The following is a 26,675-nucleotide window of genomic DNA, read 5'->3' on the forward strand; positions in this document are numbered from 1 at the left end:
TCATTTTCCATCCGTTTATTGCATATATAACACGATATTTAAAATACAGCACGTAAGACATGTTTTTCTCATGATTTTCTCTGTAAAAGATCAGTATTTGCAAAAACCAATTCAAATCAATTGCAGTTCATCACACTACCTCTATATTTTCATTTATCATTTATATATGTTGGGCCACAGCAATATATCATAACAAAATAATAGCATGATTAGATATTCGTTGCAGATTTTTTACCAAACTATACAGCGGTGTTTTATAGATGTTGTCTTTATCTTCGAGTAGTTCAGGGCATTAAGAAAGGTACAAACCAATAACTTGATTACCAACAATATATTTGTTCAATTTAGGATGAAAATAGTAGTAAAGTATACATTCAACATAATATTCCTATCAAAAAATGTAGAAAAATGTGAGCAAAATGTAATCAATGAAGAGCACATTTGACATTCGACATGTTCGAGAAGTCACGTAAAGATGTAGGTCTATAAGGGAGGACTTATAAATGGATAGGCCTATACACTCTCCCTACCCTTTTCACTTAAAAAACACAAATGTATGTGCTGCATAATCAATGGAAAATCAATGAAAAAAAAAATAAAAATCCAACGCACATACAGTTTTCTGAGAAATTCAGGTAAAAATAAGTTGATGAAAATGATAATATGAATTTTTCTGTTTCATGCAGCTTGTTCGGCATGTTTCACTTTTTTCACTTTGTTTCACTTTTTAATTGGTACATCTTCAGCTCAGCTATTACACAGTACTTCACCACCTTATATACACATGCATCTTCATCAACAGCACCAAAAATAATTTCGCACCCCCCCCCAAAAAAAAAAATCACATACACCATCACTCACCACATTCATCAATGCAATGAGAATCCGATTTATTAACTCAATTTTCATTTGTTTTGGTATAGAACTTACCGTTCTTACATCCTTTGGAAACAATTATTTACATGAGTGATCTATTTCATATAGTCAGACTAACCTGTTCAGCTTTAATATTTGCTTTAAATAGGTGTCCAACATACATTTCACATGGAGATATATCATACATAGCAATAAGGTTACATAACAAACTGCCAACGCCAAGTATTTAGTGTGGATAAACTAAATATTATGTAGACATCGACCCTGGCATGAACATGTACAGTTTTCTTAATCCGATGCCATAGTAACACCAACGAAACCTACCCAACAGATTGTATGTAAATTGAAAGAAAGTCAGTCAAGATCCCGTAACACGAAGCCTAGCAATCATCGTAATTTTTTTTCAACGATTGATTGCATTGACTACAATGTACAATCAAGCGTAAAATCAAGAGTACGATTAATTGTTTACCTTTATGTTACGGGACCTTGAATTTGGTTTTGGTGAGGGGTAAAATAAAACGAAACAAAAACAGATTACTACTAGTGTTACGTTTGCTGGTCCTGACAAGCTCTTATTGTTACCTGTCCTGGACAAACTCCAACGTAAACCTCCTGAATCTCCATTCAGACATGCACTCATGAATAAGCAACAAGCCACGCCATGTCAAATCGTTTAAAACAGTTTATATACAAACATATATACACATGACGATTCAGATTCACAAGTCCGTTGTTCACCTAGCGATATCCTTTTTCTACTCTGTACTCCAGACTTAAACGTGTATTATTATCTCGTCACACTAGGAAAATTAAATTACACTTTTATATGCCTTCTGATACTAAATATACCACTGCATAGCATAATATATTTGTAAAAGAAATTTAACAACAAATTCAATTTAGATCAAGTCAAGGGACCAATGGTATCCAGAGAAGAATGAAATGCGTGAATTAATTACACATGAATCTAACACGTATGTCTTGAGCTTCCGTATAAAACACATATTGTGAGGCATTGTTTTATGCTCTTTGCATCACATCTCCAGAGTAGAAGCATACAACCCATCATCCAAGTCATTCAGAGACAAGTAACTCTGTGAAATAAGACAAAAATCGTTAAAATTTTAACGTCATCAAAAATTATATTTCAAACCAGTAATAACTTCAAATTTACTTCGATAATGACGGTACTTCACGGATTTAATTTATTTAGTTAGATATTTATTTATTTCCACAAAAACAATATATAATACATGTTATAATGATCAATATGATATCAAATGCATGTCAAGAGAGATTCCTGTTAAAAGAAAAAAACTAGACTCCTTGTAATATAAATGGTACACATAAAAAATCATACAAATTATTATACAACAAAAAACGAACAAAGAAGAGCCTTCTGTAAGATATCTGTACGACTTAAACTAGTTTTACGTGCACATCCCCAAACGACATTCCAATAAGATAAATGTGTGTATATTCGTAAGTGAGCTCGTAATTAAAAATTTTTGGTTTTTCATATTCATGATAAATAATAATGGAAATAAGTGCAGATGTTATTTTTTTATTCTATCTTACATATATATTGTTTTTTAATATATATTATATTATGGCATTAAAGAATTAATTGTATAATAAATCATGAATAAGATAATATGATAAAGAAAAGCGTAGTTGTAAAAGACACCAAGTAGTGTAAGAAAGACAAAATTGTTTTAATCTTACGTGTTTCTTTTCTAAAATCCTATCCATACTCTTCAGGATGTGATCAAAGTTACTCCGATTTTGGGGTTCCTTGTCCCAGCAACCAGTCATAACCACATACCTTTGAAATAAATTAAAGATGATGTTTATATAGAAATATGTATATATTACATAAATGGTTAAGGAAGTATATATAAAATTGATTTAAAACATGGAATTATTAGAGGGGTAGGCCTATACACTACAGGCTGAAAATTTTATGATCTAAACAGACAGGGCTAATTCATACAAAGAAAACACTGGAAATTCCTTCAAAATCGTACAATAACAAAGGTATAATATCTTAAAGTTTTGCACTATTTTTTGGTGAAATAGTTGTACGTATGTCCACTCGAGCATACAATGATAAAGCTGATTCTATCTTCCCTTTTGTAGTATATATGAACTAAGATTTTTTTCACATTTTGTCCGCCTAAAATAAAAAAAATTAAAATGATTGATAAGGAATGTAATCTGTGAGATATTTATTGCTGTATTTTTTTTTTTTAAAGGAAGACATATCGTATACACATAACAACAAAAATATGAAATAATTATTATTTCATGCAATTACTGAAGAAAAAAATGGGACAAAACATCATCGGCCCACATTTTTGACGGCGTACATGTAGCTGTTTTCATTTAAAAAAATCCAATAATCTCGACATTTGTCAGATCTTGATGAAATAGGCCTTTTGCTAATAAAATGATTTTTACTATACTTTAGATGAAAATTATTTTCAACCCGGAGTACCCCTTTAGTATAGATCATTCAACTCATGTTCCCCTAGGATTGTGCGTAAAATCTATGAAGATTGATTTTTGTTAATCTTTGTTGTGAATTTGCAACATATACGGTAAATGAAATTTACGAGAGCAAACAACAAGAGAAATTCTCTATAGGTCAATCTACAATCCTAGTAATCCTTGTCAAGCAAGTTTTAGATTTTTTTGATAGAAAATAAGTATTACACTTCTTGTGCACAGTGACGAGGACATGGCATCTGGTAACCATTAGCAACCTCCGTCCGAACCGTGCTGAATGTCATATTTGGGTAGGGCCTTGCACCTATCAGAATGTAAAAGCAAAAATTATATTATGAAGCATCTGAATATCATATATCTAGAAGTTGACCAAAATAAATATATATTGTTAGAAGTAGAAGTATGAACATGATGTCAAATATTGATTCCTTATAATGAATATCTCGACACCGATAAATATATGTGCATAATTATGTGCCCAACTGAAAAAAAGGCATAAATTACAAGTTTTTTTTTGGTCCGTTTATCACAGCTACAATTACTGTGTCTAATGTTATACAGTATATTATTAATCTGACTGTCAGTCACAGGTTTAACCATACCTAACCTAAATAACTTTATTTGTAACAATCATCAATCCCTTTTAAAATGTTCAACATCACCCGGCGTTTTATATATCATTATAATGTTGATATCATTATCTTTCGAGCCGAGTAAGGATATCTTTTAAAATGTTGTTTTGATATTTCCGTCACTGTTCTTGTTGTTGTTGTTGTAGCAGCAGTAGTCATGGTAGTAAAAGTAACGATGTTGCTTTTGTTGTATTTTGCCTTTTATCATAATCATTTACCATTCTATCATCGATAATTGGTAGAAATTATCATAATCACCACAATCATTAAACCCATCGTTGTTATTTATTGATATATGACTAACATATTATTGCATATTAGACATTTACACACAAAACTTCGTGCACATCCTTTCTTACCCAGTGTCACAATTTCCCACAAGACGATACCAAAAGACCATATGTCTCCTTCTGTTGTTTGGTCACCCGTTGCCATGGTTTCTGGTGAACTCCATCTGGATGGTTTCTATATATGACGGTGTGCAGATGACAAATAATCTTGCTATAACAATAATTCAAGCGATTGGTAATTATAATATGCAGTTAACCTATAAAATGTCAAAGATGTCTTAATACTGGCCGAAACAAGCAATAATAAAGTGGTATGGTTGCAGGCTGAGGATCAAAGTCAAGGGTCATGTGAGTTAGGGTTCCAGCCTCGCTTCATTTAGAATCATATATTTTCATTTACATTATCAAGTTATCAAATAGGAGATTAATCTCTATGACAAGCCTACACCATAAACATTCATTATTGTAAGGCATAACGAGTCACACTTACAGCTACGTCACCAAGGAGCGATGAAGAAAGTCCGTAATCTGATATCTTGCATTGCTTTCTTTCTCCTAGCAACACATTGTGAGCGCAGAGAGCCCCGTGGATGATCTGAAGAAAAGAGAAATACACTTGCAACTCTGTATAGTGTTTAGTGTATTCATATACATGTATTTTGATCTCTGTGAAAGTCGACAAATTTCCCGTCTTACATCTGTGTTAAAAAAAGGAACGATAAACCCTTCCTATTCCTATTGTACTATTAGTAATACCTGTAATGTTTCCAAACAAAAATAATTTAGGTTTCTGGAAAGTATTGCTGCCGAAGGTATTTATGAGGATATGGTTGTGCAGAGTTGCAACCCTAATTACGAAAACGATTTCTTATCTTGGACCGGTCAAGTTTTCATGTCTGACTAAAAGGGTCCCTTTCAGCTTAAAAACCGATTTTTATTTCCAAACCCAACTGCCTTCCTTTCTCCTCTTATAACCCTTTTTTGTTAAGGAATCTCATAAAAAATACCTTCTTAGATGCAAGGAACTGCATCCCTTTAGCAGCCTGCCAAGCCAAGTTAAGTAGGGTACCCTCATCAATACGAACACCGTTTGGTTTGAGATTGCTGTACGTAGGTTGAGATTGCACCCCTGAAGTATGTAGATGGGTAAGGAGTGTACCCCCTGAGATGAACTCATACAGAATACTACCTGCATGCGTGAATACACATAAAAACTGTGGTGTTAACCGGTGTACATAGAGGACCACATCAGTTATTTTACACCGGTGTTGAATCGGTGGTGGTGTCATTACAACACCTTTGGTTGTTACATTTACACGCTTTGGTGTTATTTTTAATCTTTAGGGTGTAATCTTAACACCTCGGGGTGTGGTCCTATATTAACACCAACTGGTGTCAGTTTTAACACCGCAGTTTTTACAGTGTAATAGATTGTAATAGAAAGGAAAACTCTGTGACGTCATGTTTAATAATTGCATCTTCTTCATTGTAATTTAGGATAAGTATCCTTGAATTATCAAATGGAATGGATTGTTATTGTGTCTTCTCCTTTTGTTTTGGTGTAAGAACCCCCAATGAAGAACCCCCTGGATGAGGGAAAGGGGCCAACGAACTCTTTAGCGATTAAAACAAATATTGATATATTTTTGTGGTTTCCAAGAGAACCAATTATATTCCATATTACACAATTAAGATGGTTTACGTACCTTGTTCTTTACAATATCCTAGGCATTTTACAATATTTGGTTGATCCGATAGCTCGTAAAGTACCTTGATGGCTTGAAGAACTTGTAATGATTTTGTCACGCGATCTAAGATAGTGTAAAGTACATAATGATATAATGGTATGACCTTTCATTTTAATATTCCCCTTCCGGATTGTTCACCATTGACCAATTTCTGGACAAGCAGAGAATATACCCAAAAAATTATATTATTATTATTAAAAAATGGGGCATGTTTCCCCCCTTTCAGTAACCCTGAACCCCCCCCCCCCCCCCTCCTTCTTTGATCCCGGTGAAACTGAATTCAAGTGAAAGAGAAGCCTGTGGCGTCAAAACTATTTAATTATTTGCATTGGTTTCCAATCTGCTTGTTCAGAATGACATCCTAAAACGATATGGTAATAGCATAAATAATGAAATTAAAATTTAATTGAGATGACAAATTAAGAATGACCTTCAAATTTGAACTTCTCTCATTGTTATTAATTATTGTTAACTTTACGAGCTACAAACCATCACCTGGTATTTGCCTAATAGCAACGTCGAGATGGTTTTGTTTTGATTGAAGGTCTCCCTTCCATACCTCGCCGAAGTCACCCCGCCCAATCGAGCCGAGTCTGGTGAAGAATGTCACGTTTTCACGGGCAATGACGAAGGAGTGGGTAGTACCAAGTTTTAACGTTGTGTATGCTGCATTGTTTTAAAACATATACATTTTCGACTAAGTACATTTAAAATACATGTACTTAAAACACCTAATCCATTATGTCTGATCTTGTGAGATTTGTAGTAAGTGTCTTGGTCAATAATATATTTCCAGAGAATATAAAGTAACTATGGATTTGAGATTAAAAAATATTTTTTATTGTAGGAGGTGAACATTTTAATGAACATTATTGCATATAATAAAATACTAAGTTACAAGTGGAAATAACAAAATCATCAATTAACCCACTGAATATTCATGAAGAAATGCAAAAAAATAATTTATAGTGATATAATACAAATCTTTAGAATGTCATAACATTTTTTCCCCTTTATAAAATTTGTAATGCTTTGTTTGATTTTCCTTTATCTATTGGAATAATATTATTTTCCGCCTGGAGTACCCGTTTAATAGTAGTGGTATACATCTTATAAAGAGTTCCCTCGCACCACTTAGAATAAAGATAAGGTAAACACCTGCTGACGCTTAAATATATTTTCACTTATCCTTTTTTGTACTTTTGGCCTATATGCCATAGAGACCTAATTGTGAATTATCAGGATGATAAAGATATAATACGAATGACGTTCTTTTTTTTTTAACAGAACATTAAATCAAAGTAGTTGTACGAATGCATAATGTTTAATAGAAAAAAAAAGTTGACAATAAAATACACGTTTATTTGAATAAATAATATTTAGATGGAGTTTAAGATTTAATGATACACAGCTAATATGCAGAATCAATAGATAAGTTAGAAAATTTAATTCTTGAGTAATTTCTCACCTCGATTCCCACTTTGAATCATCTCATAAGCCACGTTATCATTCACTTCCTGTGGTATATTTATTTCATTGCTGTAAAACATATATAAATTGATTAGAGTTTATTTCATCTCATGAGAAATGATATTTTTTTTTGTTAACATCCACTTAAAGGCATTTCATGGCACACATATATCAGCAACAATTACAATGAGGGAAGTGTTATATTATTCAATGAGTATTACTCATTATTAAAGCGTTCCTAAGAATGAGATTAAGAAAAAAAAGGCTCAAAAAACGCCTTTATTATTTGAAGGATCTGGGTTTTTCCCCTTTTGGAAATAAAATCAAATATATATCTGTTGAAATGAATTTATCCTTTGTCCTCCTATTTCCGTCAGTTAATGTGTATGTATCTCAGTAAAATTTACGCGTGAACGTTTGAATTTACGTTAATACTAGCTTGTGTGTTGAGGCGAAGTGTGTATGGTTAGAAATGTGAGTGTGTTCCGTTCTTTTCAATGGTATAGGATGTTGTAAAGTTTGGTATAAATATGTGTGGTTATTTAGTATGGGCTGTTACAGTATCGGGTTTGAGGGTGTGCGCGAGTGGATGAATGTGTGGTGAGTGAGTGCGAGGTTGTACGGGCGTATTCGTAAGGTGAGCTAGAAGAGTGTGTGCATGCACGGGATGCGAGTTGTGTGTCAGAGGACGGGAGTGTTAAAGAGGGAGTGATGTGTTCGAGTGTGAGAGAGCTGTGTGTGTATGATAGGGAGCAAATGTGAAAGTGCAGGCAGTGTCTGTAAAAGTGTGTGTATCTTTAAAGATAAGTGTGAGTGCGTGGGTGTGTGTGAGATTATCTGAGTAGGTGTATGGGTGAGTGTGCGTGTTTTTTTCATGTGGGGGAGAGAAAATGGTGTGCAAAATTTGTGGGTTTGGTTTAATGGAGATATGTACATATTATAGATTCATTGTAGTCATGTAAAATGTGAGCGTGGGTGTTGCCTTCTAGGGTGTGTGTGTATGTGTGTCCGACAAAATATTTTTCCTTCTACTTACCTCTTATTATTCTTTGAATCATGGAACTCTAGTTTAGTGGATAAATATATAAATATACACGTTTACATTAGAGTGATGAAGAAAAAAAATGTAGCCATATGTAAACTGAGATGGCAAAATAAATTCAAGAGAGCACTCGAGGTCAAGATGCTCAAGATTTTATATACCTTTGCTATCAATTTTCGGTTTTATATCCCCTTGATAAAACATTAACGTATCGATGATCATTTAATATCCCACCTACTTGAATTATGGTATAGTAATTCTAACACGATCTTACTAAGCGGAAATATGCTCAGATCTAGTTAACAAACCTTCTTTAGATAAACGACAAGACACGATATGTGTAGTGAGGGAATAATAATGTTGCTTTAATGTGTATTTTTATGATCATCAGAAAAAATACATTCCAACTTTGCACCTTTACAAATATTAGACGAGGAACACCTTTGAAGTTGCACCTTTGAACATGTTCCTCTTGTGTTGGAGTTATACTTTTTTAAATTGGTATGACTTTAGGTAACATGTCCATTGTTTTACCTCGTCTATGTAGTTAAGTTAAACAAGGGTTATTACATTACATTACTTCTTCTTTTACATTCACATTTACTCTATGTGAATATAACTACTCAGTAATCACCTGGTTTGGTTTTTCCCCTAAGAAGAATGAACTGAACAATGTTGACGATGATAGAAGCTACTAAGAGGATGGCTAAAATAGCTATTCCAGCAGATGCTCCAGAACTCAAAGGACATGGTGTAGGCTCGGGTGTAGTCTCTGGTTGGTGAGAGAGTTTTATATCAGATGTTAATATAGATTGTGGAATTTAATTCATATGAATTAATTCGTAAACCTGTAAAATCCGATTGATCATAGATTATAGTTCAACCATAATCATAGATTACACTACAAACATACAGCAAGAGGTAGAAGGTCCATGCTGCAACCCAGTTTTCGGGACGACATTCTATAATAAAACCCGTGCAGTATGTCAGCCATCTATGGTCTCATTTCTAAATCTAATTATATGTCCATAATTATTTTCAATCTTCAAATTTGCCGCAAAACATATCACAAAATAGTAAAATAAATCACTGTCCTAAACTGAATTTCCTTTAAAAGACAAGAAGAAAAACGTCTGGGCCCGGATTCACAAGGAGGAATGACTAAGTTCTATAGAGCTATAATAACTTAGGGCTGAGCTAAATTCTAGGGGGTTAGAATTTGTATTTCACGAAGAAGGGTAAGGTTAACCCAATAGTTAAAATAGTAGTCAATTAAATATAATCAAATATAATAATACATGGGTTTACAACTCATCAGTTGCATAAGTAGTCGACAACTGTTAGGATGCACCATATACGGGTAATGGGCTACATTTTTATTTTACAAAGTTTCAAAGTGGCGAAGATGAAAGTCTAATTTTGAAGAATGTGATATCATATCTACAATAATTTCCTACTAAATCTGCATCTCTCCCACTTGGGTTTTGCGCCACCCCCATTATTACATATATTTCACAGTATTTTATTCATTCATTGTTCATGTTCAAACATTAAATGAATGTGTTTGTGCTGGTGATGTGGTGTACTAAAGAGGTGCCTCGGCCTTTTGTCGGTATGTTTGAGGAAGAGTGTCTTTGAAGATATTCCTTTTAACGAAAAAGTATTTCACTAACTTATGGCAGGTATGATTGGTATGATAGACCTGCAGTATAATGACTTACTGAAACCATTTATGATAAATATAAATGAAATTATAATGATGATAACATTAAAAATGATAATAGAGATAGCATTTATAATTATTGTTATAATACGAACAATAGAAATAATGATCACAATGATAATAACGGTGATAATAAAAATAACATTAAATGATAATAAAACTAACAATGATCAGAATAATAATTATAATAATGACAATAGTATCATATAATGTAAATACCATTAATAATAATTGGTATTTCGTAGCACCATCAACCTAGAAATATTCTATTCGGCTGCGCACTGTTTTTTTTTTTGTCATTGTAAGATGGAAAAGGGACTTCCTAAAAAATATCCACCACCGAAAGAGGAACCTTGTAAATAAAATTTTGAAAGAAATGAATTTACACTTCGTCTGGAGCCCAGGAAAACAATAGTAAACGGACTTTGGACCCTATTATATCTTGAATACCAAAGCGAATTCGCATGATGTGTGCAAATAAATATCATATTGACATTGATCCTTCCATATACACTGCCATGCACAGTTTATCTATAGAGAAATGTGAGATTCTGTTACGGATACAAGTTTAAACCTGAATTTGAGGCATTTTCAAGCATTAAGTTTCGTGCAGAATTGCATGTCGATTAATGTTTTCATTCTATCGTCGTTAAGAGATAGTACATAACAATATTGAAGAATGCACAGGCACAGTGACTACTTCCTGATATAAACTCGTCAAAAAAAGTTTGGAAATCTGACTTTGATCGATAATTGTTCCTCGGTTTTAGTTTATATTAATGTGTAATATATACTAATCAATAGATCATTTAATTCTCTTTAAAATTATACCCTACATGATGTGATTGTGGTTCACACGGAGGTACAGTGCCTTGAAATGTGGGGGCAAGGTCAAAATTCAAAAGTTGCAAAATTACACAATATTGAAACTCACTGTTCTTTTTATCCGTGATGATGAGTGAGTTATTCAGCGTTTTTTTTTTCATGCACCTTAACATCAACATTAATATGGAATCAAACACACATCTGCACAAGCAAACACATAACAAACAAGCATACATGCATGGGTATTTCAAAACACGACTCAAACTATGTTATCTCACAGAACCATGCATGACTACATAAACCAAAACAAAACATCAATAATGAAGAAATAGGGGCTTGATTTGAATGGATTTTCATCTCTTTTGACACATAAAAAAAGAATAATGTTCTTTAATGACCCTTCGTGATTATTTCTGCTCCTTTTGCAGCTTTTCAATTCAGACCTCATCCAAAACTTTTGATTAATGTTCTTTTCGTTATGGCATGATCATAACAAGCATGGTATCAATTTAAATGATCTTTTGAATGATATCAAATATACATTGTGTGAAATTGGGATAAATTAATGGCCAAACTCAAATTTCCTAACTTTTTGAAGGGTATATTTAGAAATGTAATCATGCTTACTATATATCAATCACTATGGCTTTTGTAGTGCACAATCTTTTCGCCAAATATCTATGCTCCAGGCTTGATGACAATCCCCTCGTTTGATTTGCCCCATGCAGTGAGTAACTTGTCTGCCTTCACACAAACCATATGTATAATATGAAATTTTAACAAAAGGCGTAACCTTAACTTTCTTTGATTGTATATACAAAGACAAGGGAGAAGCAAGTAATTCTTAAAATAATAGGAGCATTTTGGGGGTATCACCCGCCCACCCCCTCTAAATCTAAAATTTTATATATTCAATTCTATATCAAGGTAATGAACCAAATTTCGACAACTAACGTCCACATATGGGGTACATTCTGATGGTTTCATTATTTTTCATTATTTGTTGATAAATTTTCAGCTCGTGCACTTTGCTTTCTCAAATAACATCAAGTGGGGAAGTGACTTTTGGTGCTCAATAGCCCACACTTATTCAATTCAGCATTTATTTCGAATTCATTAAAAATACAAGTTGATATCATGATCATGTACACACAAAATCAGTGCCACTACTTTTTGGACATACTGGACCACTGTCATTTTTACTTGTCCCAATGTATTACTTGACCTTTCAAACCTTAGTTTAAATACCACAATCTTATCTCTCAGGTGGATTTTTAACGAAGTATGTCAATTTTCTTAGTATCAGCAGTAAATTTAGACTACATTTTTGAAGCCATCTTGGATTTTTGGACACACTGGACCACTGACTGTCTTTTTTAACTTGTCCTCATGTATTATTTTACCCTTCAAACCAACAGCAAAATCATATTTTCCCAGGTAGATATCAAATGGACGATGTCTATTTGCGGTCATTCATTTTAGAATCCATTTTTGAAGCCATCTTTTTGGACATACTTGACCGCTGGAATTGAGGTAATAGTTGAATTGTGGATTATAGGGCTTTGTCAGCCATTTTGGACGCCATTTTTTTATTTTTTAGGTACCAGCTGGTCTACATGTTTTTGCTCAATTGTCTTTTTTTTTCTTTTACCCCTGTTACCCATTTAAACCATGAAATATGCACCGAAATTTGGAAGTTTAGTGTGCAAAGTGTGTTACATCTTGTAACCGGAAATTTCCGTTTCTTAAACTTATTTTGGCTTAACGCTCTTTTCCTATTTATCATTATTCATCACAAATATAGGAAGGTCGCAATATGTAGCTGGATACGTTATGAGGGCAACATCTATTGTTTCGATTATATTCTTATTCAATTGTTTATTACATTTTTAACTAACACATGAAGAAATAAATAGTCAGTAATTTCCATATGAAAACTTTTGGGGACTATAGCGCACGAGACCTTTTTTTTTTCACATTCGTAATTTCTAACCCCCATCCCCCCCCCCCTACTCACACGCACTAGGCAGAATATTAGTGTACACCACAGAACACTTGACTGGTCAATACCGAATATGTACCTGAATTCGTCTTTTTGAATAGCCACACCACCCCCACCCCTTGAATTGAAAAAAAAATTGATGTAATAAATAGGGACATGAATAAACTTTTTATTTAGTATTATTTCGTATTTACGACTGGTGTTATTCGTTAAGGTGTATTAGGTGCATATTAATAAAATGATATTACCAAAAATGTGTTTAGAAAATCAAACTGACATTGTCACCAAGAATAAACAATAAATAACCCAAAACAGATGAAAGAATGATACAAGTACAAAATTGGGTGAAGGAAAAGAAGATTATCAAAGGTCAACATACCCTCCGTTGGATTCGAGGTTTGATCGTCTATTTCAGTTGGCGTTCCTTTCAAATAAGTTCGATCAAAGAAAACAAATATTGGAAAGTGTTACATGTATGTCTGAAAATTGATAAATTTCATCAACTAATATCAAACTAAACAGTTTTTTTCCCTGATGAGTTCATGATTAGTTTATGATATTGTAAGTTTTTCATCATATTGTTTTGTTGACCCCCCAAAAAATAAAATGCAAAACCAAATCTAAATAAAGTTGAAAAATATAATGAGTTCGATCAAAGAAAAAGAAATATTTGAAAGTGTTACAGGTAAGTCTGCTAAACTTGGGTGAAAATTGATAAAGTTCATCAACTAATATCAAACTAAACAGTTTTCCCCTAAGTTCATGATAAATTTATGATATTGTAAGTTTTTCATTATATTGTTTTTATATTTGGTCTTTGTTGACCCAATAAAACAAATAAATACAAAAATAGATATAAATAAAGTTGAAAAATATAACCCTGGTTTACATCAGTAATTACATTTCCAATGTAGTGTCTAAAACAAAGCATAATACACCATAGTGTTTTACGGTGATTAACTGACGACGTTATCATGATTATGATACATAGTCAATGGCATATTGTACACGTTTCTTTCACCTCAATCCCAAATAAAGACATGGCTTCTCCTTGATACCATTTTGAAGTTCATGTGTATAATATCAATTGAGTAATTATTTTGAGGAGGTGAAAAAGAGGATATGACCATCTGCACAATGTAATTTGAACTGAATGATGATTCTACGCACTGTTTGAAGACATTGAAATTTGTGAGATACTTCCTATTTTTGTGCAAGCGCCGTGAGCGTCTAGTTGTGGCGGATACCGGCGCTATTTTAATACAAGAACTCATCATCATCATCTATAACAACAAATAAAATGTTGCTTATAATTCACAATTTCGCGCAAATTTGTTATAAAAGGATTAAAGTAGGCCTACATACCAGTTGTCGGGGAAGGATTGGTGGTTCCTGATATTGAAAACAACAATAATGTATTTAAAAAAAAATAAAGAGTTATAATTAGAATAATAATTTTTACATGAAAAAAAAAATAAATCTCCATCGTCTCCCAGTGAATGTAAGATATTTGACAAGAAATTAGCACACCTCACAACCTTTCTGTATGCCGCCATCGGGTCTTTGTGGTTACATTGCTCACTGAGTTTGGGGAAGGTGTGAAATGGTTTGTAGAAAACCACAATCAAAATTTCCATGTTGATATTTGAAATGGCAATTTCTCATTTTTATTAGAAAATAGATAACAAATGGAAAAAATGGGATAGGGTTAATTTGATTGCTCTTTCTTCGCATTGTATATATGTACTAGCTTTCAAACAAAATGAGCCTCATGAATGCTTGTTATTGTCATCATTTTGTTTATCTCTTTTGTCTCTTTTGTATTTTTTTGGGGGGGGGCGAGGGGTCTATACAAAGGCAATTTCATCTACATACATGACATACACATACAAGTCACTTATACACTTTAATGCACAGCCAAAAACACAAGCGTGACCCACCCCCGCAAACCCTCACACACACTCATGTGCGCGCACACATCCTTGAACTAAAGGCTGGTTTCTGGATATATAAAACAATCGGCAACAAATTACATCCTGCATCTCCTGACCGACAGAAGGAAGGGGCTTCGGGGCTATAAGAAAATATGAAACCTGCGGGGTCACAAGAAGAAAATCCTTAAAGGACAAGTCCACCCCAAGAATAAGTTGATTTGAATAAAAAGATAAAAATCCAACAAGCATAGCACTGAAAATTTCATCAAAATCAGATGTAAAATAAGAAAGTTATGACATTTCAAAGTTTCGCTTAATTTCACAAAACAGTAATATGCACATCCTGGCTGGTATGCAAATGTAGGAACTGATGACATCACTCACTCACTATTTCTTTTGTATTTTATTTTATGAAATATGAAATATTCTAATTTTCTCCTCATTGTCAAGTGATACAACGATTGATTCCTCCCTGAACATGTGGAATTAGCATTGTTTAATACTATATGGTTTAGTCAAGTTGGTCCTTATTGTCAAATCTATATACAAAATGAAAAATTGTATAATTCAAACAATAACAAAACAAAAGAAATAGTGAGTGATGGACATCATCGACTGACTCACATAGTTGTGCATATCACTGTTTTGTGAAAAATAAGCGAAACTTTACAAATGTCATAACTTTCTTATTTTACATCCGATTTTGATGAAATTTTCAGCACTATCCTAGATTGATTTTTCTTTATTTTTCAGGTCAACATTTTCCTGGGGTGGACTTGACCTTTAACAAGAACAAGCTTATCACATGGAAAGGTTGATATCGTGAGCTTTATAAAAGCGACAACAAAGACAGATTTTTAGGGTAATGACAAGAATAAGAATTTTGAAGGTATATTTTCTTACTTATTGGGTCATATGTAACTGCTGCACTAAGTGATGTATTTCCAAGGTAATTACCAGCCATACACGTGTACGTTATTCCAACTTCAGGATTTGAAGTAGTGATATCATTCACACTATTAATTGATTCATGTATCAGGGTACCATTAGAGAATATATAGTAGTTTCTCATTATTGGAGTAGGTTCATTATGTGCGGTACATGTTACTCTGATGTCTGTTCTATCGGTTATATAATCAACAGTGACAGTAGTACCAGCAGTAGATGGAGAGGCTATAGGTTGGAAAAGAAAAACAATCACAATGAAATAATAAATAACAGAAAGCTGCCTTCCAATTAATATATCATTGTATGATACCAACTCTCAATTAAATCAGGAGAAATTCCAATACACGATCAAATAGGTTACCATATTGTTTAAAGTGGCATCCATTCCATAAAAAGTAGTTAAAGAGGAAAGAAAAAAAATCAGACGAGTAGATAGTTGAACGTTTGGAGAAATGACGAACAATAAGGACGTTATGGGTTTTTAAAAGATTGGTTATCACTGTCCCCATGGATACTACGAATTGGCCGCAGTTGTGATTTCATATTTATATAAGGCAATGGCAACTTTCCATTCACTCCAATAAATGAAATTACTTTTTCTTTCAAAAGTTTTACTTCACATTATAATTTATTTTAAGGACATAACACAATATGCAACCTTTAATTCAGTATGACTACTGCCCCAGGTTGCATGTAAACGACTTTAAAAATTACTCTTCCTACTTACTATGAATGTCTAAATCTCTTGATTCCTGACTTTCGAGCTCTGTAAGCTGATATCCAGTAGCGCGACATTCCAAAGTCTGTAAATGATTTTCTTGAGTTGCTGGGAAAGTGAACGTACTCATTGTATTAGATAATGGTGGATTAGATGGTGTTGGTGGGTGTGTTTGCACTATCGTCTTGCCATTGCCATTAGTCTGTTCAACACCATTCAGATACCATGTGATGTTAACTTGTGGTTTGCTTCCAACAACTTCACATGTTGCTTCATACATATCCTCTTCACTGCTACTTACAAAACTTCTTACAGTTGGTCCAGTTAAAGTTCCTGGAGCTAAAATCAGAGAAAAATATTTACAAGTGACGATTTAGTAATACCCATTACTTTGGTTTATACCAACTTTTATATGGGACCCTGCAGAAAACAAGTGGAATACTAGTCTTAAAAATAACTAAATAATTATAGGAATAAAGAAAATTTTGACAGAATTAAAAGGTGATTTGTCGATTTTGAAAGACCACCGAATTATGATTTCATGTAAAATTAAGAAATGGGAAAATGGGGTCATAATATTATCAACAGCATCACATGTTGCTTCATACATATCCTCATGATTTACCAAGGTACTTATCAGTCAATGTCACACTTGGTGCAGCTAGAGAAAGAATAATGCAGGTTAATCCATTTACCATACATGATAATATCACTTACCCTTTAGCTTATGTTTAGGAAAGGCCTCTAAATCTAAATCGTAGGTCCTAACTGAAATCAATAAAAATTACATTCGCATGAACTCACTTCGTAGCTTATTTTTCAGTTTGCATGACTGGTATCAGATTAAATTTCTTCCTCTCTTTTTATAATTTCCTTTTCTTCTCTCTCTTTTTATACTCTCCCTCTTGCTCCCTCCCTTGATGTAAATAGCTACTGTAGATCCAGCGCAATTTTCAATTGTCTCTTATTTCATGTGTGTGTATTTATGCTGAGGTAGTATGAACTACCGATAAAAAAACATAGAATTTAAAAACTTAGAAATTTCGTCAAAATCGGACAAGGAATAACAAATGTATTAAATTTATAATTTCCCTATTTCGTCAACGTTCTATACATGTCTTCATGAATATTCAAGGAGCAAACTGATGATGTCATATCCGCACCTGTTTTTTTTCTTTTACATGAAATTATGTTTTTCAAAGTTTGTCCTACGATAACTAAAATTGATTTAGTGCATTAATTAGATATTCATCGCTGCAAATTATTTTATCATAAGGGATACATATCATATACACTCGTATCGAAATATGGAATAATATACGATTATTTGTAATAAAATTAGAAAAAGGAAAGTGTGAATGTGACAAGGGTGACGAGACGTCCCGTACTTTAAGGGGCATTCTTTCATATCACATATTGTCCAGTGTCCCGTACGACGATGCCCGTGACGCCGTTTTGTCTCGTATTTCATGATTTTGAACACATTCAAGAGAGAATATTCTTGCATTTTACTTTGTTCTCTAAAGGGAAACTCACGATAAACAGATTTGTAAATCTTTTATGTATTATTTTTTTGAAAATTTCCGTGATACCTACTAAGTAGAGAAAGACTATGTAATCAGCAATAGATATGAACGAAGAGTGTGCGTTCATGCTCATATTATAGCCTTTCAAAAATGTGTATTCAATAATGGCCTTCATTCTAATTGGATTAGTGGCATAATGAACCGAACATGTAGAGGGACCACAACATAACTTAAGTGGGAAAATTCGGGCCTTTTTTGAAGGGCAATCTAATTTTGTGATATATCCAGAATCATGTATATATTTCACCCCTTTCCCTTCCCTGTTTCCCCTTATGTTATTCATTTATTTATTTATTATTAATTTGTTCGTTTTCTTTGTATTGGATTCCCCCTCCCCTTCTGGGAGCACAAAATTCTCCCCATGTATACACCGGCAATTTCGATTTATTAAGTTGTGATATGATGGCATATTCAGCATCATCAACTTTTGCTTTTAAGAAAATAGCTAGGAAATATGGGAACACCTGTCTATCATTTTGAACATTTGTTTATATTTCTTTCCTTTTTTTCAGTACCAAATTTTGTACTGCCATATTTCATATTCCTAAAGTGGACTTAGCGAAACGAGCAAAACCAATGAGAGAAGGATTTTTTTTTGCAAATCCGAACAGAACAAAATTTGTATCCAAATTTCAAAAGTCAAAATTTAATATTATGAACACGGAAACTCTCACGGAAAGGACAATACTAACAAACATTTATACACACATGCCTTATATTTTATATGACCTGATTGCTTGTCTTTCCATACTCCTTTCCTATATTGTAATTCGGCAAAATTTAGACCAAAAGATGTGGTAGACAGGTAAATTGAAATTAAATCACATCTATTCTCTTTGCGTTGTTTTTAAAGAAGCAGATAATGGATAAATTCATCAGAATTATTTGCGGTATCTCTGTAAATGAATCAAATCATGTGTCGATTACAGCATAAAACTAATCAACTACTCAACTCAAGACACCGGACATACTGAAACTTCCCGTCCTACACCAGTCCAAGTAAAATTAAATGAATGAACAGAGAGGTCCAACGGAACCATATTTTTTTCTCATTCCAAAAAAAAAAATCTTGAGAACATATTAATGAGGTTATTTTGTATAATTTAGAAATAGGGGCGACAGCCCGGCGAGGGAATTGGTATTTAATAATTAATAATTTACTATCGGACCAACTAATGTAGATAGTGAAGGGGCTTGGTGGATTCCGTATATTCTGAGGACTAGGGAGGAAATGGGAAAAGGAGAGAAAACTAAAGGAAAGGGTGAATTATATTATAGTTTTCTAAATTAAGGTGTCGAAATCTAGAACACAAAATTAGTTTTTTAATAAAATTTCATTGCAGTACCACTTCAATCATGTAAAGATATAACTTTGTTGCAGTACATTATATTGTTGACCACTTTATTATAAACATTGATCCTCCATGTTATAACCTTGCTACTGTTACCACATATAGATATGAATATGGCATTGTCATTCCTCTGTCTTTGCATACTGCAAAATATTAATCCTATAAAGACTGTTATAATATTGACTAAACACTTTATTATAATCATGCTACTGTAACCTTTATAATCTATTTGCATGTGTATGTATAAAAATTTCTTTATTTTTTAATACCAATGCAAAATACATCAATCATGTTAAGAGGTTTGTGCAGTTCTCACTCATTCAAATCACTTTGCTAGAACAATTTCATTGTTAAATTTACAGATATTATTTCATACTTACTAGCATTTTAAAATGCCAAATCATTTCAAATCATTTTCAATGTATTTGTTGTCTTTGTAACAATATGTTCACATGCAGACATGCAAGAGACGACTCTTTTTTACTTAAACTTGTACAGGCCCTTTCTATTCACACGAGTATTTTTAAAGTGTAATTCACAAGTAATTTCTTATCTGTTAATTCTTACTATAGCTCTAATTTACTTTTCTCAATTGTCTTATTTCTCTTTCTTTCTTCACTTTTCTCCTTTTTTTCTCTTCTCATGCATTCTTTGATTCATGGATCTTATACATGATTTTATCTCGAGATCTAATCTATATCTTAATTTCAGTTGCTATTTTTTAATTTGTTTAATTTCCTCAATAAATTTGGTTATCAAATCGCTTAGGTTCTTAATGTTGCTGATGTTCATTTGTATAAGGTTGTTGTGACAGTAGTTGAACATTATGTTGTTTTTTTTTCTTATGTCATCGTAAATTGAGTTTCCTTCAGTTGGTATTTGGTCAGAATGTATGAAATATCGGAACCGAATATAGGCATGGGACTTATCATAAAATAAAAGGTTTACTCACTGTGTACTATATCAGACCCCTCCCCGCACAAACACTTACACAACACACACAGACACGCCCACCCTCACACACACACACACACACATACAAACAAATATGAATTCCTCGTTACGGGCCTGAAATGTGTTTGAATATATCCTTTTAAAATGTGGTTATTCACTACGTTTAATGCTGCATTAACTGCAAGGATTACAGTAAGAACAATTCCAAGCACTTAATAGCTTGTCCAGTTTCACACAAGATATGAACATCAAGTGTCATATAAAATTTGAACTCAAAACATGCTGTGCATTTTACTCACCTTCCACCACAAAGTCCAAACTGCCATCAGTACCCTGAATTTGACATATATAGACCCCATCATCTGTTACTTCTGCACTAGAAATTGTCATCACTGATTGTGTATTTGTCAGGGTAGTTACATCAAAGTTTCTGAACTTTTCATCATCAGTGATAGGGACTGTTCCAGCAAAGATACTTTCACCTGTACTATCATCTACCCATATAATTGCAGCTGCTGTTCCACCTGTAATATCACATGTGAGTGTGACATCAGTCCCAGCTGCTGCAGGCGATAAACCGGTTACAGTTGCCGTTTGCCCATTGGTTCCTGGAATAAATCGGGTGAGAAGTAAACAAATTAATTAAGATTGTCTGGTATTTGTGGTAAAGTACCAAAATCGTTTTAGAAAACACAACATGTAGCCTCTCACAATGTATTGCTTTAAGGCTTTGGTTGCCAAATATTAACTTGTCAGCTCGAAAGTCTTTCCTAACTGACCTAACCAAGTAATAAAATTGACCGTTAGTTTAATGCAATTGTTCTTATAAATTCGAATTACTAAAAAGATTTTTTTTTTTCAGGTTATATTTTAAAGATTTATATGCCAAAGATTATTGTTTTAGGAGATAGGGCTGCCCAGCTAAAACTGAAAATGTTGAATATCACATTTGTAATCACAGACATTTTGAACTAATCTCTCATTTTGATTAGTGGCTGATCATTTAATCAACGACTCAGATATAAGAATGAAATCACCTCATTTCGATTACTACTAATCTTTTAACTAATTTCAAGACAATTACCCATTACAAGCAGCAGAATAGCAATTCCACGTAATGAATCCAGGCCAGCCATCGCCTTGGTCATATCTATGGTAAACAACATAAGGTTCTCTTCGTAAAAAGATTTGATTCTTGCTCATGGAATGTTTTGGCTTGTACACTGCAAAAACTCCGGTATTGATTTAACACCAACCCGGAAAAATTATGTCCACACCAGAGAAGTATTGAAACAACACCAGTTTGGAATCAAACAGATGCTGTTTCATTACTAATTGGTGTTGTATAAACACCTATTTGGTGTTAGACCAAAACGACACTGGTGTTGTTTAACACTTCTCTGGTGTCAACATATATAGATTATGGGCTGGTGTTAAATCAACACCAGAGTTTTTGCAGTGTTTCGACCGTCTGCGTTCATGGAGCGGGGATGATCACATTCTCCTGAGAAAACCGGCCGAGCTTTTCATGGAATGCTGTACTGAGTAGTCTCTTGTACCAATAGTTTATTTGTGTGTCCGTGTAAGTTTGAGTGAGGGTATTGAGGCCTACAGGTAAAGTGAGGGTGTGTGTAGACGCGTGTGTGTAATTGAGAAAGGAAAGAAGAAAAACATAATTATTTTTGAGCATTTTCATTTTATGGTTTAATTTATTTTCAATAGTCTCGGCGATGCATGTGCGGCGACCGGGTTGCGTTCCATGGAAACTATTATACTACTACTAGCAGTTTGCGATGGAAAGTCAGTTTTAAAGTAATTTGCTTCAGTTCACGTCAAATAAAAGACAAGAGAAAAGTAAAATATTGCTAGCTCACAACTTATTATAAAGTTTGCCCGATACGCCATATCTTGCCCCCTCAAAGTTGTTGAATCATTATGCCATCTCGCACATGATCTGGCAGAACTACGTATCTATATTTATGCGATTCCGAGATATTCGAGCTTAAAAATTCAAAATTGCTTCTTTGGCTTTCTTTGAAAAAATTGAGAAGGTGTATCGGACTTTTTAGTTTTCCTTTGTCATGTGGAACATATATAAGGAATTGGGATAAAAAAATATTTGACTTCCTCATTAAATCTTGTAATTTTCTTCAATTTTTTAAACTTACGAGCTTTTACCTGATTAAATCGACGTCTACTATCCTAGCTTTTGATCAGGCAAAACTACGTATGTCCTGCGCATCGCAAAGTTTTATCAGGCAAAACTACGTATGTCCTGCGCATTGCAAAGTTTTATCGGGCAAAACTACATAATGGATCGTATTACCAGGGAGTCCATGGTATTAGCAAACACTTATGAATTCAATATTAAACAAAATTCATCAAACTTCCACCAAAAATACACATATAACTACAAAATATAAACATGCAAAAGAAATTGCAAAAATTGCCGAATTCGCTTGTCTTTTTTTTTTTTACAATATCAGCTTCCAATCGCATCCCCTTCGCATAGCGCATGTGAAATATTTTGGTCACTTGAAAATGATATCATATAATCGTACGCATGTTTTCTTTGGAAAAATTGAGAGTGAAATAACAAAATCAGTGATTCAGTCTATAAGTAGATCTACCATGTTTAGATCTAGATCTAACAGTAAAACTATAGCTAAGTTGGATTGCTATCATGTCGTTTTTTTATGAAGACTTTGTGTAAAGTTAAGTTTAAGCTTGTAATGTTTTAGATCGCTAATTCTAAAAGTTAATTCTTAACGTACCGGTTTCTAGTCAAACTTATATAGTCTTGACGCTTATTAATTTTTAGCAGAAGTTTCCTTTTGAAAGATATGGCACAATGGCGACTAATTCTACTTACAGTGTAGATCTAGAGTCTAGATTAACTCAAAAGTTAGATCAAAATTCATATGCATAGATCTATAAAAAAATAGTTTATAAACCCTTACTTACTCTAGGCCTACCTTAAAGTTTAGAGATGATGAGCGGACGGTGTTAGACCTCTAACGTATGATCTAACGTAGATTTAGTCTTTGATAAAATCTCATATTTATCATCTGAACAATAAAGTATACCAGATAGTCTAGCTTACCTTGTTTTAGTTGGGAAATTTTGATTTTCTCTAAAGCTAAATTCAAACTCCGTTTCCCTCTCCAGCCTCTCGAATTTAAAGCAATGGCTCCACAGTAACTGTGAGAAGTTTAAATGGCAGTTCCTTATCGCGCTAAGCAACATGCAGGAAACTAGCTAACTGCACGTGATGCGGTTCTCACGACTGTTACAATGCAGAAATGTGGGAGATACGTAGTTTTGCCTGATTAATCAACTTCTACTTTCGAATATATTGTTCTAATAAAACTATGTAAGTACACTTACGTAGTTTTGCCTTTTCATGATCGTCAAAAACAATTTAAAAACTACTTTTGTACGTCGACTTTAATACGTAGTTCTGCTTTTTAAATTTTCTGATTTTTGAGACAATTTTACAAAAACTGGTTTTCGAATCTCAAAAAATGGTTAGAGTTAGAACTTGAAATTTTGCCAGATGAAAGAGCATGTTCAAAACTAGAATCAATTCTAAGAAACAGATAAACACCAAAAAATGATTTACACGGTTTTGCCAGATCACACTTCTACGCAAATGCATATTTATTCAGAATAAATCAGCTATAATAATAACAATATGCAACATTTATATACCGCTAAATAAATGTTGCAATTTCTCTTTGTGGAATTGTGGGGGGGTGGGTTCTAGAATTACTTTATTATGCAATTTTATTTAAAATCAAGAAAAAATGGAAGCTCTCTCTTCTTCTACTAGTAATCAGTGGCGTAATGATCCAAAAATGTAATAGTAGTTGTTAGCGGGCAAGCACAAAATCCAAAATTTTTATTACAAAAATCAAATTTTGTATCATATTTTGACCTAAAAAATGTTGACCACACAATGATATCATATTTCAACCTTTCTTTTGTTTCCTTTTCGTTCTTTTTCTTTCCTTTTTTTTTGGGGGGGTGTCTTTTTTGGGGAGGCAAGCGCCCCAAACACGGAATCTATACGCCTCTGCTATAATCTATTAAAATTATATTGTTGTTAGCCTTTGATGAATAATTGTCGTAGTACGACTGGTTCAGAAAACTTCTAAACACTTGCAGCCTTTCGTGAAAATCTTCCCGGTTTTCTCGAAAGGGTGCGGCCACCCCTGTTCCGCGAACGCAGACGATCGTAACTAGCCAAATGTTTTGACTTCAGATGGTTACCAAGTCAAGTTCATCTCCAAGATCTAGTTTTTCAAGATAAGGATATACAGTATATTAAAAGCATTTGTGATAGATTACCAATGATTACTAATTCATTTGTTGTAAAGTGCATTGGAATCGTTGAAATATTTTCACGATTAGGTGGCAATTTTTACGGTTTTGGAAAATAAAGGGCGCTGAAGCCCACCCAGACTCCCCCCCCCCCCTCATTTCCTCAGCCCCTGTATTTTAAAACAAAGTAGTCAAATGGAACAAACAAAAAAATTATGTCTAATACTAAGTGGCCTCTACCTTTCTTCAATATTGTCATGCACTAAAATTGATCATCATTATAGGTTCTCAGCTTTTCTACTCCCGAGATGTTAATCCTAATCAACCAGAAATAGAAAGCTGTTATGAACAAGTTCTGTATATTCTGATTCAAATTCTAGGAGAATAATTGAAATAATCGCCTTGTCAACAACCTTCGGAAACTTTTCTGATTAATGTAATTAGCACTTAATAGCATGGTGATACTATCCATAACGCTTTCACTCTTGACTAAAAAAAATCTTAAAATAAAGCAAAATATCATGTCATTTTGCATATATGGCATTGGGGGTACACGATATAGTACGTCAGCCTTTGTTTACTGTAGTCTTTGACAGCCTTTTTAGTTCAGGTAAATGGTGACAAACACACTAATGTCCGTGTACCTTTGCGATTTTTTGTTCTTAGAACGGTGATATACAGTAGGTCCCTTTTTTAGTACAGATAAAGATCATAACCTGAAATTGGTATCCCACTACTTTTGAAGAGGATTTATATCCAACAAAAAAATTAATATAGTCTGGGCATAACTTCACAAAATTTATTCATGGCCCTGGCAAGCGATGCTACACCATACAAATGATATATGCAACAACACATGGAAATCAGGTTGGTATACTAAAATGAAGAAATTTTACCCAAATCACCTAAATGTTGTTAACTGTGGGGCATTAAACTCGTTTTTTCGCTAGTCATTTTTTATCTTGACCCAATCACAAAAGATCAGTAAGTTCATATCACATTTTAGCACAATAGTACTTAAAGACTCACCTTATACAGCTATCAACAATACATTTTGTTTGTATCCGTCTTTACCTATTTGGTATGTTTGGCGAGCACAGTGAATTCGACGAGCTCTGAATTAATTTCGTCCATGAAAACCACATAATTAATGTTAATGCTTTAAAAGTTGAATTTCCAGAATATTACATATACGTTTGTATGAAGAGGGCGTTACAACATATATAGTCGGGGTTATAATTAAGCGAGATGCCGTTTCAATTTTTGTCATCCAAGAATGTAAAATATAGGATTGATTTATAATTCACTGTGTAAGATCGTTTTGATTGAAACTTGTTTCATTACAAGGGAGGCATGCTAATACACACACATATGGAAACATAGATTGATTATAATTTATTATAAAAGTAACAAACGGGAAAGTAGGGTTATAGCAAACCTATTACGAATTTATGACCGCATGCATACAAAAAATTGCCGAATTTTGAAATTTGATAACTTTCTTATGTCTTATCAAGTTCGATTAAACTGGTAGGGTATTGCTCGTAGAATTATACTCTGTAGATACAATTTTTCAGCCTGGGGTATCACTTTAAAGAGCCAATTCCACCCAACTATAAGTAAATTTGATTAAAATGAGTAAATGGCGCAAGTATCAGGTTGTTATAATTATGTATTCTTGAGGAGCGTAAATGTTTATATAATAATGAAAGAATAGAAATAATAATCTTATTATAGCCGT

The 26,675-nt window shown here is 33.4% G+C and overlaps 1 protein-coding gene across 5 annotated transcripts; it reads right to left on the reverse strand.

Annotated features, from left to right (window-relative positions):
- LOC129267423 (fibroblast growth factor receptor 2-like) lies at positions 1–26,068 on the reverse strand. 5 transcript variants are annotated; one of them, XM_064103472.1, is made up of 18 exons: positions 25,964–26,062; positions 21,696–21,761; positions 20,911–21,219; positions 16,729–17,058; positions 15,957–16,226; positions 14,485–14,511; positions 13,499–13,543; positions 9,204–9,341; positions 8,564–8,591; positions 7,526–7,596; positions 6,553–6,723; positions 6,016–6,120; positions 5,317–5,498; positions 4,800–4,904; positions 4,379–4,484; positions 3,595–3,691; positions 2,605–2,704; positions 1–1,973 (listed from the first exon to the last, which is right to left on the reverse strand). In XM_064103472.1, exons 2-18 carry the CDS (start codon positions 21,757–21,759, stop codon positions 1,914–1,916), a joined length of 2,208 nt encoding a protein of 735 aa, XP_063959542.1. In that variant the 5' UTR covers positions 21,760–21,761; positions 25,964–26,062; the 3' UTR covers positions 1–1,913. The 5 variants fall into 5 exon arrangements, with proteins under 5 accessions (XP_063959542.1, XP_063959544.1, XP_063959545.1 ...); XM_064103474.1 differs by lacking the exon at positions 14,485–14,511 and having other exon boundaries at positions 25,964–26,051; XM_064103475.1 differs by lacking the exons at positions 21,696–21,761; positions 25,964–26,062 and adding an exon at positions 23,715–23,790.
- Between the last annotated feature and the right edge of the window lie 607 nt (positions 26,069–26,675).

The sequence above is a fragment of the Lytechinus pictus genome, chromosome 8, assembly GCF_037042905.1.
Source record: "Lytechinus pictus isolate F3 Inbred chromosome 8, Lp3.0, whole genome shotgun sequence".
NCBI lineage: Eukaryota > Metazoa > Echinodermata > Echinoidea > Temnopleuroida > Toxopneustidae > Lytechinus > Lytechinus pictus.

Bases quoted from the DNA above. Each gene is read 5' to 3' on its own strand.
- LOC129267423 (XM_064103472.1), bottom strand. From the start codon at position 21,759: ATGACCAAGGCGATGGCTGGCCTGGATTCATTACGTGGAATTGCTATT. The intron at 6,724-7,525 runs GTGAGAAATTAC...AAAACAATGCAG, and splicing joins GATTCAAAGTGGGAATCGAG to CATACACAACGTTAAAACTT. The intron at 2,705-3,594 runs GTAATACTTATT...TTTATTTCAAAG, and splicing joins CGTCACTGTGCACAAGAAGT to GTATGTGGTTATGACTGGTT.